The sequence below is a fragment of the Pelodiscus sinensis genome, chromosome 17, assembly GCF_049634645.1.
Source record: "Pelodiscus sinensis isolate JC-2024 chromosome 17, ASM4963464v1, whole genome shotgun sequence".
NCBI lineage: Eukaryota > Metazoa > Chordata > Testudines > Trionychidae > Pelodiscus > Pelodiscus sinensis.
In genome coordinates, this window is record NC_134727.1 from 21,585,392 (window position 1) to 21,604,562 (window position 19,171).

General features: G+C 42.9%; 1 protein-coding gene across 1 annotated transcript in view; it reads left to right on the forward strand.

Moving 5' to 3' along the window:
* The window catches only part of LARS1 (leucyl-tRNA synthetase 1), a 62,484-nt gene that overhangs the window by 24,935 nt on the left and 18,378 nt on the right, over positions 1-19,171 (forward strand). Inside the window, exons 11-25 of the mRNA XM_006128555.4 lie at positions 134-221; positions 329-405; positions 937-990; positions 4,769-4,909; positions 5,585-5,662; positions 6,129-6,214; positions 6,301-6,366; positions 6,471-6,553; positions 7,960-8,098; positions 12,239-12,451; positions 13,139-13,196; positions 14,850-14,913; positions 16,857-17,040; positions 17,304-17,394; positions 18,252-18,392. Coding sequence (XP_006128617.2) covers positions 134-221; positions 329-405; positions 937-990; positions 4,769-4,909; positions 5,585-5,662; positions 6,129-6,214; positions 6,301-6,366; positions 6,471-6,553; positions 7,960-8,098; positions 12,239-12,451; positions 13,139-13,196; positions 14,850-14,913; positions 16,857-17,040; positions 17,304-17,394; positions 18,252-18,392 — 1,563 coding nt within the window. The remainder of the gene's footprint in view (positions 1-133; positions 222-328; positions 406-936; positions 991-4,768; positions 4,910-5,584; positions 5,663-6,128; positions 6,215-6,300; positions 6,367-6,470; positions 6,554-7,959; positions 8,099-12,238; positions 12,452-13,138; positions 13,197-14,849; positions 14,914-16,856; positions 17,041-17,303; positions 17,395-18,251; positions 18,393-19,171) is intronic.

Here is a 19,171-nt window from a genome sequence, read left to right on the forward strand (position 1 = left end):
TTTTAATTTATTTACTTATTTGCAATATGTGTGGAAGACCAGCCGGTTTAAAAAGAATATCGGCTCAGCAAGTTCCTGCTGAGACATGCTAGGACAGTGCTCCTTGTTATCATATTCTTCTCTGTTGTTACAGGAGATTCTTGGAGCTGCACTCTCTGCCCCCTTAACTTCCTATAAAGTTATCTATGCTCTTCCGATGCTCACAATTAAGGAAGATAAAGGTAACATACAACATTGTCTGCTTGCATGAGCCAGTTCATTACATCCCATGTTTCATAGTATACATTAATTGATTTTTTTTTTTTGTTACCTGATTGATTTTTGCAAGGTACTGGAGTGGTCACAAGTGTTCCATCTGATGCACCTGATGACATTGCAGCTCTGAGAGATTTGAAGAAAAAACAGGTAAGCCTCTCATTTAGATCTGCAATGCTCACAGTTCCTTTTATGTGTGACAAGTTACTTTAATAAAATGGGGATGTCTTCATTTTAGGAAATTTCTATGAATGGCCTCTAAAATTAGGTGCAATCTAAGGGATTCTAGTTGGGAACCCACTCATAAATAGTATTTTTTTAAAAATCGTTGTCAGTGTCATTTTTGTACAGACTTTGGAAATGTACCAGAATCTCATTATTATACTAGAAGATTTGTGTGACGTTGCTCAGGTCCTTAAATAAGTTTTGTTTTTTCATCATTTAAATCATTGTTCTGGGGTGAGGCTGAGGATGAGAGGTTCATTATGCAGGCTGCCCTGGGGAGAAAGGATAACCTCAGCCCTCTCTCACTGCAGCAGCTTGGGGCCAGATGAGAAGCGCCTGTCCATGGCCGCTGCAGTGGATACTGTGCCCGTATGGGGGACACAGACAAACACATGGGGGTGGAAGGAGATAGTATCACTCTGTTTTACAGAATGCTTTTTTTAACGTCTTCTGTAGGCACTGCGAGGGAAATATGGAATTAAAGATGAAATGGTCCTGCCTTTTGAACCGGTAAGTGCAGCTCAGTGTGTGTTTGAAATACACATGAATTTAATTATTTGGATTTTGAGCTTGCCTAACTTTCAGAAACTTTGTTTTTAAAACCTTTTTTTGGGGGGTGGGTGTGAGAGGGCAAAAGAGGTTGAAGCATCAGGAGAACTTGCTTTCGTAGTTTTTTTTCATAGCTGTTACACTGTGCATAAGAACGGCCGTACTGGGTTAGACCAAAGGTCCATCTAGCCCAGTATCCTGTCTACCGACAGTGGCCAGCACCAGGTACCCCAGAGAGGGTTGACCGAAGACAATGATCAAGCGATTTGTCTCCTGCCATCCCTCTCCAGCCTCTGACAAACAGAGGCCAAGGACACCATTTTATCCCCTGACTAATAGCCTTTTATGGACCTAACCTCCATGAATTTATCCAGCTTCTCTTTAAACTCTATTATAGTCCTAGCCTTCACCGCCTCCTCTGGCAAGGTGTTCCACAGGTTGACAACACGCTGTGTGAAGAAGAACTTCTTTTTATTAGTTTTAAACCTGCTACCCATTAATTTCATTTGGTGTCCTCTAGTTCTTCTATTATGGGAACTAATAAATAACTTTTCTTTATCAGCCCTCTCCACACCACTCATGATTTTATAGACCTCTATCATATCCCCCCTCAGTCTCCTCTTTTCTAAACTGAAAAGTCCCAGTCTCTTTAGCCTCTCCTCATATGGGACCCGTTCCAAACCCCTAATCATTTTAGTTGCCCTTTTCTGAACCCTTTCCAAGGCCAACATATCTTTTTTGAGGTGAGGAGACCACATCTGTACACAGTATTCAAGATGTGGGCGTACCATAGTTTTATACAGGGGCAGTAAGATGTTCTGGGTCTTATTTTCTATCCCTTTCCTAATATTTCCTAGCATCCTATTTGCCTTTTTGACCGCCGCTGCGCACTCTGTGTGGAAGTTTTCAGAGAACTATCCACGATAACTCCAAGATCTCTTTTCTGATTTGTCGTAGCCAAATTAGCCCCCATCATACTGTACGTATAGTTGGGGTTATTTTTCCCGATGTGCATTACTTTACACTTATCCACATTAAATTTCATTTGCCATTTTGTTGCCCAATCACTCAGTTTGGTGAGATCTTCTTGGAGTCCCTCACAGTCTGCTTCTGTCTTGACTATCCTAAACAGTTTGTATTATCTGCAAACTTTACTACGTCACTGCTTACCCCTTTCTCCAGATCATTTATGAATAAGTTGAAAAGGATTGGTCCCAGGACTGACCCTTGGGGTACACCACTAGTTACCCCTCTCCAATCTGAAAATTTACCATTTATTCCTACCCTTTGTTTCCTGTCTTTTAGCCAGTTCTCAATCCAAGAAAGGACCTTCCCTCTTATCCCATGGCCATGTAATTTACACAAGAGCCTTTGGTGAGGGACCTTGTCAAAGGCTTTCTGAAAATCCAAGTATACTATATCTACTGGATCCCCCTTGTCCGCATGTTTGTTAACCCCTTCAAAGAACTCTAATAGATTAGTAAGACAGGATTTCCCTTTACAGAAACCATGTTGACTTTTGTCCAACAAATTATGTTCTTCTACATGATTTACAATTTTATTCTTTACTATTGTTTCGACTAATTTGCCCGGTACTGAAGTTAGACTTACCGGTCTGTAATTGCCAGGATCACCTCTAGAGCCCTTTTTACATATTGGTGTCAAGTTGGCTACCATCCAGTCATTAGGTACGGAAGCCGATTTAAAGGATAGGTTACAAACCACAGATAATAGCTCAGCAATTTCCCATTTTAGTTCTTTTAGAACCCTTGGATGAATGCCATCCGGTCCCGGAGATTTGTTAACATTAAGTTTTTCTATTTGTTCCAAAACCTCCTCTAATGACACTTCAATCCGGGACAGTTCCTCAGATTCATCACCCACAAAGGACGGTGCAGATTCGGGAATCTCCCCAATGTCCTCAGCCGTGAAGACTGAAGCAAAGAAATCATTTAGTTTCTCCGCAATGGCTTTATCGTCCTTGATTGCTCCTTTTATAGTTCGATCATCTAGGGGACCCACAGGCTTTTTAGCAGGCTTCCTGCTTCTAATGTACTTAAAAAACATTTTGTTATTTCTTTTTGAGTTTTTGGCTAGCTGTTCCTCAAAAATCTTTTTTTGCTTTTCTTATTACATGTTTACACTTGATTTGACAGTGTTTATGTTCCTTTCTATTTATCTCACTAGGATTGGACTTCCACTTCTTAAAAGATACCTTTTTGTCCCTCACTGCTTCTTTTACATGGTGGTTAAGCCACGGTGACTCTTTTTTAGGTCTCTTGCTATGTTTTTTAATTTGGGGTATACATTTAAGTTGGGCCTCTATTATGGTGTCTTTAAAAAGTTTCCATGCAGCTTTCAGGGATTTGGCTCTAGTCACTGTGCCTTTTAATTTCTGTTTAACAAACCTCCTCATTTTTGTGTAATTCCCCTTTTTGAAATTAAATGCCAGGGTGCTGGACTGCTGAGGTGTTCTTCCCACCACAGGAATGTTGAATGTTATTATATTATGGTCACTATTCCCAAGCGGTCCTGTAACGGTTATATCCTGGACCTGATTCTGCACTTCACTCAGGACTAAATCGAGAATTGCCTCTCCCCTTGTGGGTTTCTGCACTAGCTGCTCCAAGAAGCAGTCATTTAAGCCATTGAGAAATTTTATCTCCGCTTCTCTTCCTGAGGTGACATGTACCAGTCAATATGGGGGTAATTAAAATCTCCCATTATTATAGAGTTCTCTATTTTGGTAGCGTCTCTAATCTCCCTCAGCATTTCTATGTCAGTATCGCTGTCCTGGTCAGGTGGTCGGTAATATATCCCTACTGCTACTGCTAATTTCTTATTATTGGAGCATGGAATTTCTATCCATAGCGATTCTATGGAACATGTTGATTCACTTAATATTTTTATTTCATTTGATTCCACAGATTCTACATCTGTGGTCTTAAAGGAGCAAAGTTTCATTATGTTGAAGATTTTTTTTTACGCAAAATACTATTTTTGTAGAAAGTGCTACTTTGAGGCTGCAGTTTAGAGTTTGTCTCTGTGGGTGGTAATCTTTTGTGATAATCTTGATTTAATGGAGATTGTTATCTGTTTAATGGAGATTGTTAAATGTGCTTTGGCTGTGCTAGAATTTACGGGGATTCAGCCATGTATGTAATTTGAGAGTACAGGTTACAGCTAAATACATCTCAGATTTTCTTCATTGTGCCTGCTCTCCTCTCAGTTAGCTGCTCAGTATTCTTTGTCTGTCTCATTCACAGGGAAAACGTTGGTTTATTGCTTCCAGATGTGCAATCAGGAGTAACTGGGGAGTGGCAAAAATTCCTGATGAGCTTAGTGGCATTGCTGTATAAGCTCGCCAAATTAGATTAGCAATAAATTCTGAAAATCAGCACACAATGTATAAACTGCAGGAATTCAAAGACTTCTGTAAGTTTGACAGCTGCTTTTCATAGGTATTTTCTTTAGAATATTATTTGCTCTGTGCAAATCATAAAAGCCACATGAATTTTCACATAATTGGTAGATATTTGCTTTCTTCCTTCCCTCCAAATCTCTGGTTTCAGGTTGGTTGGTGAACTGTGAACATGAAAGAAAAATACACGTAGCTCTGCATTTTCTTCAGTGTCAGTTTCCACTGAAGACTGTGAAATTGAAGAGACAATTCCCCGCAAGATGTGTGTTGTGTTCATGCAATTTGAAACAAATCCTGACAATATTATGCTATTCCCAGGTGCCCATCATCGAAATCCCAGGCTATGGCAGCCTTTCAGCTCCATTGGTCTGTGATGAGTTGAAAATCCAGAGCCAGAATGACAAAGAGAAACTTATAGAGGCTAAGGAAAGAGTGTACCTGAAAGGATTTTATGAGGGAGTAAGTAACGAGGCCTCCCTAGGTGTATTGTGACATTTTTTTTTTTATAATGAAGTTGCTATGAAATATTTGTAAGGAGGCAGATGGATAAATACATGTATACGGTGAATGTGTATGGATTTTTGGGCGAGGGTGGTTGGGTCCTTTGGGATTTTTTTGTGGCCCACAATTTCCCCTTCGATGAACCTATGTATCTACTGAAGGGATACATACGTAGAATCACAGATGGGAGGTTGGAGATGTCTATCTCAAGATGAGGCCTACAGAATGGTGGCTGGATGCACCTTTCTCATGAAACAGTCAAAATCATTCCAAACATTGATTTGAAGGGCCTGATAGAAAATGACAGAAGGGTGTTCCCCTTTTCAGCTTGTTCAGTGGGCTTCTCTTACAGCGCCCTAAGCCTTGGCCCATCTACACTATTTTTTAATTCAAAGATCAGTTTCTTGTGTGGCAGTGTTGTGCATGTTCAGGTAGCCCTCTAGGTTTCAGTGTGCATAAATAAAACATACACTGTATAGATATATATGTGGGAGATAAGGGGGCATCTTTTTTTTTTTGACAGATTTTCAGCATCTACTTTTTCTTTGTCTTGTAGCTCAGAAAAATGAGTTGTTTTTACTTGACGTAATCTTTTTAAAAAACCTAACTTCTGCAGTGGTCTCTCTTTTACAGATAATGTTGGTGGATGAGTACAAGGGGCAGAAAGTCCAGGATGTCAAGAAGCTTATACAGAAGAAGATGGTGGGCAATGTATGTAGTATTTTGTATGCTGCTTTCCAAAATGATTCTCTTTCTTTCCCATAGCAGGGCAGTTGCTTAATCAAATCTGTTGGTGTGTTTCCACGGAAGCATTGCCTCAGATGTTCTTTGGACAAAGCAGTAGCAATAGAGTACAAAGTGATGCTAAAATAAAGCTCCGTATTCTTACATAAAGAGAAATGTTTTGTATTTGATGGATCAAATAGAAAGAGATGTCTGTTTTTTCTAGCATTGAGCATTCTGCGGGATGTAGAACAGGAAATATTATATTTTCTCTATTTCATAGATGCAAATACCACATCAGAGAAAAAGGCATGTCCAAATCATGACAGTAAATTGCTGCCTGAGCTGGGATTATACTAGGGGGGTTAATTATTGGTAACTTGCTTTCATATAATGCCTTATGTATTACAACTTCTTTAAAGGTATAAACTATACCTCATTCATTTTATCTCAGGGGGAAGCAATGGTTTATATGGAACCCGAGAAACAAGTTATATCAAGGTCCATGGATGAGTGTGTGGTGGCTCTTTGTGACCAGTGGTGAGTGAAGTGAATTCACATGACCTATCCCTCTGTTGAACCCTTATGTGATCTTCTTTATTTTAATTATTTTCCTTGATCTTAAGGTATCTAGACTATGGAGAAGTAAACTGGAAGAAGCAGGCATCTGACTGCTTGAAGGATCTAGAGACGTAAGTTATGGGAAAGAGATGTATCAAATAGCTCGGAAAGTGGTGTGTGCTAACAACAGAACCCGGAGAGAGACCAAGGATTAATAATAACCTGTTCCATGTAGGTTTTGCGACGAGACCAGAAGGAATTTTGAAGCTAGTCTGGCCTGGCTGCAGGAGCATGCTTGCTCAAGAACATATGGCTTAGGTAGGCAAAACGCATGGCTTTTCCTCACTTGCTGCTTGAGTGTAACTCTGTTTCATCCATTCATGCTTTTTCTGATGAGGGTTGAAGCTGCAGCCTGGAAAGTAGGGAGGACCAGACATCCCTTCCACCACCACAGGTTCCAGCTCCTCCTCGGGGATTTCCTGGTGTTCCCAGGCCTGCCATGAGAGAGAATCCCTCCAGAATGTCCTGGGTGAGCCTCAGGGCCACCTCCCAGTAGGACATGCCTGGCAAAGTTCCTAAGGAAGCTTCTCAGGAAGCATCCTTAGCCCCCTCTGTTGGACCCTGTCAATCTAGAGGAGTAGCAGCTCTCTTCCGAGGCCCGCCCAGATAGCCGAGTCCCTCACTGTCTCTCGGAGAGTTAGCCCAGCCATGCTGCAGAGAAATCTCATTTCTGCTGCTTGTATCCACGATCTCATCCTTTCAGTTATTACCCAAAGTTCATGACCATAGGTAAACCAGGGCTTTGTTCAAAGAAGTTAGCTCCTGCCTCACCACCACCGATTGGTAGAGTGCCTGCATCACTGCTGCACCAATCCTCTGGTCGAGCTTGTGACTGAGACCCTTTCAGTCCTTGAATTCTTTCAGTAAGGGAGCTGCTACCCCACCCTCATCTGGAAAGGGCAGTGCACTTTCTTTTAGGAGAGGACTTAATTCCCTCTGCTAACCTCTCAATTCAGTGTTGTATTAGGTGTAAAATGACTAGACAAACTGATAATTTAAAATCTAATGCAATATCTAACTGAGGATAGGTAGGCAGAACAGAATTACCCCAATTGGAATTTGACCAGGATATCAAAAAATGATACTTTCCCCGTGACCTAATTGATAAGGAGCATGTATTTGTTTTTTGTTTTTTAAATGGAAACAAATCAGTAAATCAGAGATGGGATTGCAGGAAATGATATTGGTTCCTTGGCTTTGTGTGAGGGTTTTCTTCACAGGTTTCTCATCCAGATCCAACCCTTCTTAGTTTATTAAGTAGAATCCTGATGCAAGACTTCCTGATTCAATATGGCAGCAGGCCAGGATAACCTCTTTCTATGAAACATACAGAGCAAATGATAAGGTGAACATGTGCTTCAGTTTAAATGTAGAAGTTGGCTGGCCGTTGCATTAAAAGCTGAGGATAGTTCCCTGAAAGGATTCCCTTTGTCTGCCAAGATGTTCAAGAGCAAAAAACTGCAGCTGTAACTGGCCTGTTCTTCTGAGTGAGATTTTTCAGAAGCACTGAAGTGATTTAAGAGCTCAAGTTCAGCTGAAAGCCAATGGGACTTGTGCTCCTGAATCACTCAGGCACTTTTGAAAATCCTATCAGTTGTGAACTCTGCAAATGATAATTCAGGCCTATGCCTGGTTATGAACATCCTTTTGGGGCCTTTTTGTAGGTACTCGTTTGCCTTGGGATGAGCAGTGGCTGATAGAATCACTCTCTGATTCCACTATCTACATGGCCTTTTACACAGTCGCTCATCTGCTGCAAGGAGGTAATCTGCGTGGACAAGGAGATTCTCCACTCGGTATCAGGTGAGGGGTATAGGTTGGTGGAGGATGGTATATTTCAATATGTATTTCTGGTCTTGTTCTTTCCAAAGGCATAACTTATAGGCTGACTCTTCAGATCTGTACATAGAGCATTACATATGAATAGTAGCATAGATAAAGGCAGAGCCTTGATTTAGCAAAGCATTTAGACTGGCAGTGTTTGAGGAATGGGGAAGGGCAGAAGGGGGTTCCTGCAAGAGCTGCTGAAGGAGGTCTGTTTGTAGAGCAACCTTTTTTGTTCAGCACTTTCTGCCTTCAAATGGAAACTGACGTTTTGGTAGTTGACTGATTTCATTGTGGCCCCTACAAGTACTTCTGTGTTACCTGCTAAAAATATAGTGTGTAAAGCCTTGTCAGCATTAATCCCTGCCGTCTATGTAATCTATGTGACTTCAGCTATGCAAATAGAGTAGCTGAACTTGATATACTTACCATAGTGTCTTGTGTGCGGCAAAGTTGATGGGGGGTCTGCTTTCCTGTTTATGCTGGCTACACTCTTAGTCCTAGTGGAGTACTGGCATTGATGGGAGAGTGCATGGAGAAAATGAATGGCCAGTGAATTGATCACTGCAGCATCGATCCTCAAGTTAGTGGAGACAAGCCCTAACCTTTTAAGGGCACAACAAATTGCAGTTTGTCCCCTTCTACATGCTTGCTTCTGGGGACAGAGTGGACTAGGACAGGTCTGGCTGTCAGTCACAAGTGAATGCCTACTAGAGTAGGATTTAAAATCCCGGTTAATCAGTTAACCAGTTAAAATTTAGGTAAGCATCACCTGTTAAGGTTACCTATTCCTATCCCTATATTAGACTGGAAATCTTCCTAGAAGCTTGGATTTTTACTGTGCTGCAGTAAAAAGGAAGGCTTCTAGCTTTTATTTCCCCCCCTTCTCTCTTGAATCAAAGAATGCTTGATATATCTGGGGTACGTTTCACTTTTGGGCTCTGGCTTTTTTGGTAAGTGTCCTCTGAAAAGCCATAGTGCTCGGACATCTGCCGGGTTTGTTCTATCACTTCTTAAACGGGGTGAGAATTTAAGGACTGTAACCCATGACTGAGAGATTGCGTTCAGTCTTCAGGATGCCAAGTGTGCTGCCATTGCCACTTTCTCCTCTTGATGCTGGGGTTTTAGTGTGCTGTTTCATGTGTTCAGGAGAGTAGTTATGCATCAGAGAGAATGGAGGGAAAGATAGAAGCTTCCTGCAAATGGGGGATGGAGGGGTCAGAAGGGGAGTGAGGACGGGGGGAAATAAATCAAGCAAGTTCCTGGCTAGAAAGAGAGTCCATAGGGTTGCTATCTGATCCCAGGCCTTGTAGTGGCCTTTTTGTGTCCTGTTCTCTACACCTGATCCTGTGTCCGTGGCAGCTGCTTCAGTCCATATGGATCTTTCTTTCATGTCTCCAAGTGCCTTTACACACTCCAAGTTTAAGTGGGGGCAGAGCTCTCCCCATATTTTCACAGCAAGGCCACAAGCTTTCCAATCCCCCAGTTTTTCACCCCATACACATTTGCCGTGAAGCCTCATTTGATGCTTTAGTTCAGGGCGTGGCAAAATATGGCCCGGGGGCTGGACTCAGCCCGCCAAGCCACCAGATCCGGCCCACAGATTACTCTCCTGGGACCCTTAGGCACATGTAGCTGCTGCAGTTTAAAACACTGTCCCTGCGTCTCTCTGCTCTTCAGGGAAGGGGGAAGCTTCATGCGAACTCCCCACCCCCAGCCCAATTCTCAGTTCCTTTTGGCCAGAAACAACCGGCCGATTAAAAACTGACTTCAGCCAATCTCTCAGCTCCTATTGGCTGGAAACAGCTAGTCAATTGGAGCTGAGATACTGGCCTGAGCGACTGGGGCAGTGGAAGCCTGTTCCCCCACCCGAAGTTGAGAGCCATGTGGAGGGAGCAGGCTGTGTTTTCAAGCGGGCTTGGGCTCCAGCCTGCCTTGGGAGTTCTGCAGCCTGCTGGCCAGGAGACACTTAGGTAAACTCCTCCCAGCCAGCGCCTTCCTATGGCAACCCAATGCCTCCTGCACCCCAACTCCTTCCCCCAGATCACCATCCAAAGCCTCTGTACCCCCTGCCCGAGGTGACAAATCCCTCCCAGACTCTGTACCTCTTTCTACAACCCTCCCCCAAGCCAGAATTCTCTCCTGCACCCACACTCCCTCCCTGACCTACGCTCCAATCCCCTGACCCGGTCACAACCCCCTTCTTCACCCAAACACCCTCTCAGACCCCACACTGCACCCCAGTCCCTGACCCTGTGTGTCCTTCTGCACTTAACCTTCAACCTAGACCCGTACCCCCTCCACAGAAATGTGCGCCCCTTGATCACTTACCAAATCTTGGAGTGGCTCCCCTACCAAAAATTACTGCCCACCACCGCTTTAGTTAATCTGGAAAGAAATTACAATATAAGGTACCTGCAACCAAAATGAATCTTTCAAAGCCTGTCAGGAATTTCATCTGGCTCAAGGAACCCCTCTAATTACATACAGAAGGTGTTTTTTGTTTTTTTAAACTAACGGTGTCTGGAAACTAGATTTGAAGTGAGCAGTCTGAATTGCGTTGAATTTTGGGTGTACCTGTATATTTTTCTGTGCTTTGCCTAATACAAATTTTGCACCCAAAGTTTGCAGAGCACTTTTTGCAGAGATTAACACTGTGTGGTAAATAAAGGGCTGTTTAGGGATCACTTGACCTATTGTTATATTGCAGCGATCTTTCTTTGTTGCGAAACATAGCAGTTGAGTAACAGCACACATCTCTAACCTGTCATTTAGGATAGTAACTTCAAGGCTTTCAGCAATAATCCATCAGAACAAGAAATTTTAAAAACTATCCTTTTTAGGGAATGGATGGTAACCTGGTGATGTCTCATGTGCAAGCTGTAGCTTCTGTCTAGCTTATACTTTAAAGTCTTTGTTGCTGTGCAGGGTCAAAATGGTGATAATAGAAATTTAGGGGGAATAAGAGCAAGTAGAGTCTAATTAATTGCAATGAAATCCCCCATACAAGTCCTATGGAATCTTGAATGCCTTGGCTTTGTGTCTGGTTTCTGAAACAGCACTTCTGGATAGCACATTTATTCTTGAACTACTGTCCTGCCACTTAATGATTTGTTGTATAAGCCTTTCAGCATCAGAAAATGTTATTGTGTGAGGAACCTGGCTGTTGGCCTGTGTTGGCAGTCTGGGAGTGCTTGCTATAGGGACAAAATCTTTACTCTGAAGTAGGAGGTTGCCTTGTGTTGCTGAACAAATTATTCCTTCTCTCTTCTCTTCCTTCCCACTCCATGATGGCTAAGAGGAAGGGTTAACACGCATGAATGAGATTTAATCTTTTCTTCTGCCAGAAGGATGATATCATGACCTGTGAATGAAGGCTTAGATTCTGGTTCTGGGTTTTCAGGATAGTAATTGGGACAAAAAGGATGCCCAGATAATGGGGAAGAGAGAGAGAGAGAGAGAGAGAGAGAAGGGATTGGTCCTTCCTTGGGCAGGGGACTGGACTTGATGACCTCCTGAGGTCTCTTCCAGCTCAGTGGTTCTATGAATCATGCTTCCAGGACATTAAAGCGTTTGGAGTCAAAGGACACTGTAAGGTAGAGAGAGGCATGGCTGAAACAGGACATCCTGAGTTCTGAGCCTAGCTCTGACATCAACTCGGTCCTCTGTGACCATGGGTAAGGCCTCTCTGGTTACATCTGCACTGCAATAAAACCACCACAGCACTGAGTCTCAGCGCCCGAGTTAGATGCTGTCCCCTAAGTAGGAACATCTACGCTGCTCGTTTTAGTCCTGTAGCTTGAGGCCGAATCAGTTGACCTGGACTCTGATGCTCGCTGCTGCAGGGTTTGTGTTATTTATTGTAGATGGTACACTCTGTCTCACTTTTATCATTGTGAAAAAGAGAGAAAAGTAACTAGCTCATAGGAACTGTTGTGAGAATGTTACTGTTTGTAATAACTTGGAATTAGTTAAGTGCTAAGTTTTCAAATTAAGTAGTGATAGGCCTGATATTCAGGCTTTGTTAAAATTAAAATGAACATCTTGATTTGTAAAGAAAAAAATAAATCTGTGTGTCCTTTGTTAGTCTTAAATTAAGATGTCAGTATTTCTGTACAGGGCAAATCAGATGTCCAAAGAAGTCTGGGATTACATCTTCTTCAAGACTGCGCCATTTCCCAAGACTCTGATTCCAAAGGAAAAGTTAGGCAGGCTCAAGGAGGAATTTGAATTTTGGTATCCTGTGGATCTAAGAGTTTCTGGCAAGGATCTTGTCCCCAACCATCTGTCATATTACTTATATAACCATGTAGCCATGTGGCCAGGACAAAGGTAAGTTTGGAAGTGATGTCAAACAAGCGTAGCGATAAGGCTTGAATGTTTGGAGTATTGGTGCTCTTGTCAGGATGATCTATATCTGAGTCTTGGCTGATAGTATGTGCTTTTTAATAATAGACTTAGTTACAGCTATGTGTGTGTACCACCAAGACCAGTGGTTCCTATGCTGTTATATGTGAGCTTAATGTTTCATCCATTCACCTCTCAACAATTCTTTAAGAAAGTGATGTTTAAACTAGTAAAGTTTGGGAGCTACTGATCAAGATCAAAGCAGGAATGGGGCATCCTTAGAGCTCATAAACTATTGGCAGAGTTGTATGAAACTGCTGGCTTTTATCCATTGCTCTCAGTCCCTAATTTTCATTGGCACTAAATTAAATTAAAAATGTAATTGAAGAGAAAAGGTGGCTGTAAGTTGAGTATAGTTTTTTTAAAAAGATCTGTAGTGCATGTTTTCACTGTAGCAGCAGTATGGGTTAGCTCCTGTTCTGTAGCTTTTTTTATCTTCAAAGTAACAATATTAATCCTCAAGATACTTCAGTAGGTACCGGTTTAGAAGGTTCCACTTAAAAACATGTGCATTCCTAAATGAAATCACTAGACATTTATTCTTTCTGAAGAAAGAATGTAATTGCGTTTTAAAATAAAAATACACTGCTTATTTTGTGTCTTCAAATGCAGAGACAAATGGCCTGTAGCTGTGAGAGCAAATGGACATCTCCTCCTGAATTCTGAGAAGGTACAGCAGTTTTTCACTGTCATATTCTTGTGATGGTCAAGACAGCTAGAAATTCCTGGGTCGGCTTCAAAAAATCTTCCAGCAGATTAATCAGGGCAGCATTTAGCATGCAGAATATCTCCTTCTGTTACCCATCTTTCAAAGCAGGTGCCTGCCTGCCTACCATTCCATCTGTCTAGGTATTTTACTATAATATCTGACCACTTAATGGTACACAATAGAGCAGTGGTCCCCAACCCGGTGCCCGAGGGCACCATGGCGCCCGTGGGGGCATTTGTGTGCGCCTGCCAAGTGCTCGGGGCTGGCCCCGCCCTGGGTGCATGGTGCATGCGCAGTGCCAGCCCCAGGCATGCTGCATATACGCGGCGCCAGCCCCGGGCACATGGCACATGGGGAGCGTCAGCCCCAGGTGCACAGCAAATTGGCCGCCCTGGCCGTAGGCACGTGACAAATTGGCTGCCCTGCCCCTGGGCGCGTGGCGAATTGGTCTACCCGCCCCCAGGCGCGCAGCTGTGGGGGGAGCCGGTTCTGGGCATGCGTGGCTCTGGAGGGCGCCGGCCCCAGGCTTGCGGCAAATGGGCGGCCCCGCCCGTGGCCGCACGGCGCATGGGATTGCTGGCCCCAGGCACGTGGCTCATGGGGGTGTGGCGTATGCGCAGCTCTGTCCCCGCCCTCTGGTTCCCGGCGGGTGAACGGCCCCGCCCCCTGGCGCCCGGCAGCTCCAAATGGTTAGGGATCACTGCCACAGATCATCAGTGTACCTCATCCACTAATGCATTGTAAGGTTACCTACAATGTCTGCTTAATTCTTCTGGCGTTTCAGGATTATCTTCCTATATGGAAGGGTTTCTTACCTGGGAATTTGAACTGTAGTACTTTAAAGGTGAATTTTACTTAGAAGTGAAAGTGAGGGAAAAGGGGAAAGTTCATACAGACAAAATGTGTTCTACCGAGTGTATTTTATTAAAATTAAATGTGCTGTAACTTAATGGTAGTATTACCAAAAAGCTCTGAATGATGTAGGGTGTGCATACGGTTCTGTCAGGATTGTGACTGTAGCACATATAGAAATACTTGAGCTAATTGTGGTCTAGCAAACTTGATTAACAATAGCAGTACAGGCAGTACCAAGACTGTCCATCTCGACCTTGGTCCCTATGTATGTACTCAGGTGGCTAACTTGTGCTGCTGGCCTGGCTTCACTGTTGCTGTACAAGCCAGCTAGATTAAAGATAGCTCAGTATGTCTGCATGTGTTTCAGGAACATATCTGTAGAGAAGACTGAAGCTATGCCTACGCTACAGAGCCTATGCCTGCATAGCTCCCTTGTACAGATGCAGCATATACTGTCAGATGGCGAGTCCTGCCAGTGTGGAGACACCACCTCCGCAAACGATGTTTGCTATGTTGACAGAAGCTCCTTTTGGAAAACAGGAGACTGAATCAGGAGCAGAGTTTGGGTTTCTTGCAGGGATGCAGAGAGTCCCAAGCAAGCCACAGCAATCTCTCTTGTCTGTTATCAAAGATGCACAGACTTATATAATCCTACTCTCTTAGGCAGGGACAGATTATGTTATTTGTGTCATTCTCCCTTTGTTTATCAGATTAAGCAGCGTGGACATGTCAGAATTTCTTATGACTCTTTTCTTTCAGATGTCTAAATCTACAGGCAATTTCCTCACCCTGAGCCAAGCTGTTGACAAGTTTTCTGCAGATGGTAAGTGCCCGCAAACTTGCATTTGTTTAGTGATACTAAATTCTTGAGCATGTTGTGCCACCTTCCAAGGAGTAATGGGTTCATTTCAGCTTTGATATTTGAATTGCAAAATATACACAATGGTTATTGGCTACTCTTGTCTGTGAATAATCACCAAGCTCCTGTATCTGCAGAGTACATGTTAATCCTGGCATCACAGAATCATAGAACGCTAGAACTGCAAGGGACCTCGAGAGGTCATCGAGTCCAGTCCGCTGCCTTTATGGAAGGACCAAGAACTGTCTGACCATCCCAGAAAGATATCTGTCTAACATGCTATTAAATATCTCCAGCGATGGAGATTCCACAACTCCCCTAGGCAATTTATTCCAGTGTTTAACCACTCTAACAGGCAGGAAGTTTTTCCTGATGTCCAACCTAAACCTCCCTTCTGCAATTTAAGCCTATTGCTTCTTGTCCTATCCTGAGAGGCCAAGGACAACAATTTTTCTCCCTCCTTATAACACTTTTTAGATATGTTCCCTCTCAATCTTCTCTTTTCTAAACTAGACAAGCCCAGTTCTTTCAGTCTTCTCTCATCGCTCCTATTTTCTAGACCTTTAATCATTTTTGTTGCTCTTCTCTGGATCTCTCCAATTTCTCCACATCTTTCTTGAAATGTGGTGCCCAGAATAGGACACAATACTCCAGTTAAGGTCTAATCACCACAGAGTAAAGCAAAGGAATGACTTCTCATGTCTTGGTCACAAAACTCCTATTAATGCATTTTGGCAATTTTTGCATCCTTTCCTGTCACATGTCCCCTTCTAAGGCCTAGGATTTAGATAGTGAATGAGAAAAGTGCAGTATTTTGCTGCTGTGTTAGACTCTCATTCTATTGTCCTATGTCCACACCCCTTACGGGAGGCCAACAGACTTGCTAGGCCTCTGGGCAAGGTTGGGGGGGATAGCTCCACGCTCCTAGAAGGGGCATGGCTTCAGGTAGAAGGTGAGGGCTGATGCAGTCAGCCCTCAGCTCTGCCCAGAGTATGCCATACTTCTCCCCAAACCCTCAGAGCTGCCTGAAGTGTGCTGCGTGATGCTCCAGTAGCAATTTATAGGGCCCTGGGCAATTTATAGGCTCCCCCTTTGGTGGGCCTGCCCCTTTTGTTTTAGATATGTCCATACCTAAGACCATTCCTGCGTCATGGTGACACAATGATTTTTGTCCTTCTCCCTCCTGTGACAAGGCGGTACACTGAACCAGATCCCTTTTGAAGCATTGCTTTCACTGTTGATGGCATGTAGCTTAATTGAATATATTTTTGTCCTTCATAGGTGAATGTTTTGTCTGCATTTTGCTGGCCCTTTGTATGAAAGGCCAGTTGGGATTCAGACTCTGATTTCCCTATAAGCCAGGGCTACTCAACTATGGAAGCCCCGGAGGCCACAATGATACAGCAAATGCCAAGGGCCGCAACTTAAGTGTGGTTGCATATACATGCAAGTATATGCAAATAGCTTCTTTCACATTGGCGGGCATGAATACAAAGATTAAGGCAAGACTACATGACACGCAGGCCTCATTTAAGTCAGTTCTGCTGATATTAATAAAATGTAATATTTTCCCAATTTCCACCCATATGACAGCACTTTTAATGAGCAACAACAGTCCGGGAATTTAACTACTAAAACGCATAGCAACAGAAGACCATTATATTGACTCGCCATTGTGGAGCGTGTTCCCAGTGGAGGCCATGTTCAAAGGATCCTGCCCGCGGACGACTTGTTGAGCCCTGTGTAAACCCAAACTGCACCGTGGGCTGCAAACAAATGGGCTGCGGGCTGCATGCGGCCTACAGGCCGTGTTTTGAGTAGCCCTGCCATAAGCAGCTGCCGCATTTACCAGTTGGCTGTGGAGCCAGATGCGTTAGTTAATCCCGTCTCTCGTTCCTCTCTTCTAGGCATGCGTCTGGCACTGGCTGATGCTGGCGACACAGTTGAGGATGCCAACTTCGTGGAAGCCATGGCCGATGCTGGTATTCTTCGTCTCTACACCTGGGTGGAATGGGTGAAGGAAATGATTGCAAATAGGGAGAGTTTAAGAAGTGGGCCTGCCAGCACCTTCAATGACAGAGTCTTTGCCAGGTACCTGTCAGAATAACTGTCTTTATAGTTTCTAGCTTTTCATTGTGAGTCTAATTTTCACATTTTTTTTTATGAAGATAATTTTGTCAAATAATGAATCCTTTAGAACAAACAAATGCTCAGTTAACTTTCAGATTGGTGTGTGTTCCTGTGGGATCAGGGTCATTTATATTGTCTCATTACCATTATATTTAATTATTATTGCATTATTATGTGAGGTGGACTCTGTGACGTTAATGTTTTCTCTTCTCTTTTTTTCCTAGTGAAATAAATGCAGGCATCATAAAGACAGATCAGAATTATGAGAAGATGATGTACAAAGAAGCTCTGAAAACTGGCTTCTTTGAATTTCAGGTAATAGTTCTTCTCATAGGGTCAGGAACTATATCCTGACATTTGTTACCTCACATGTTTTTTTTCTTTTAATATTGATGTCACTGATCCCTATTTAATTATACACTTGAATTGGGCTCCGTATTGTACTAAAAAGCAGGAATAACAAAATTGATTAAGGATCTGAGGTTTTGGTGGTCTGTTTGTGGCATAATACTTCTACAGGAAGCAGATGTTTTGCAAATACAGCCCTATGATCTTAGCGGAGAAATACGCAGCAGAAAAGGACAAATTGTTAAAAAGAGTGTTTCTTTGCCTCAGCTATTTTTAAACAAGAATAATATGTATGAGAGATACAGAAAATACATCAGCAGAACTATTTGGAAATAGAATGGTTTTCATAATATTTCATAAGGTATCAGCATTTCTCTTAAATGTGTGCAAAACCATCTGATTTCACTTAATGGCTTATAGAGACTGCTTTACAGAATTGATTTGACTTTCAGGAATATGATTAGGCAGGCTGAACAATGTACAGAATGCTAGATCATATTTATTGCCTTTTTTTCTTAGTTTTTAATGGTATCTTTTATATGGGCCATCTAGAATGGTAGCACCTAATATACAATTACAGTTACCCTTGACTTTTATGTCTGTGTCTATAGATGTCTTTAAGAGCCATAATAATGTAAAACTATAATGTCCAATTGGCAGAAACTCATACTCTTCCATTCCCATCTGTTTAAGAAAATATAGTTCTTTTAATAATCCATTATAGGATTCTAAGCAGTTTACATTTTAAAGACCTATTAAAGCGAAGAAATATTTCTTTGTGGCAGATGAAATGTTAAATAATGGCTGTGCTGCCTGTGTTTTAGGCTGCAAAAGATAAGTACCGAGAACTAGCGATAGAAGGAATGCACAGAGACTTGGTCTTTCAATTTATTGAAGCTCAGACTCTGCTTCTGGCTCCAGTCTGCCCTCATCTATGTGAATATGTGTGGACACTCCTGGGAAAGGTACTAGTATATAACTCAGGAATGCTTCTCTGAGACTCTGCTTTTGGCTCAGATTTATCATAATAAGTGTGCATGCTTAGATGGCTTTTTTTTTTTTTTTTAAAGAAAAGTCAGCACAAAGTCTAGGGCAAGAGAAAAATTAATATGCATCATGAATCACTGAACTTTGATAGTATCATCAGTCTATTTGAATTGAAAGTTACTCTTGTTGTACAGGCAGTCCCTGGGTTACGTACAAGGTAGGGACTGTAGGTTTGTTCTTAAGTTGAATTTGTATGTAAGTCGGAACTGGTACATATTGTAGGGGAAACTCTAGCCAAACATTTCTCCAGAGCTCAGTTTTATTCTCCCACACCTCACTTCCCTCAGTCCTTTATTCTCAAGCTGAGGTGTCTGCTGAGAAAAGCCGCTCCGCATCCCCCTGGTCTGCTGGGGGGAGGCGCTAGCTTCGCGTCTCCCTGGTCTGCTGGGGGGATGCAGCTAGTGCGGGGTTGCCTCACCCCGTTTGTAAGTAGGGATCCGATGTAAGTCGGATCCATGTAACCCGGGGACTGCCTGTATATGATTAATATATGAGGGTATGTCTACACTACCACCTTAGTTCGAACTAGGGTGGTTAATGTAGGCAACCGAAGTTGCAAATGAAGCCCGGGATTTGAATTTCCCGGGCTTCATTTGCATCTTGCCGGGTGCCGCCATTTTTAAAGCCCCGCTAGTTCGGACTCCGTGCCCGTGGCTACACGCGGCACGGAGTAGGTAGTTCGGATTAGGCTTCCTAT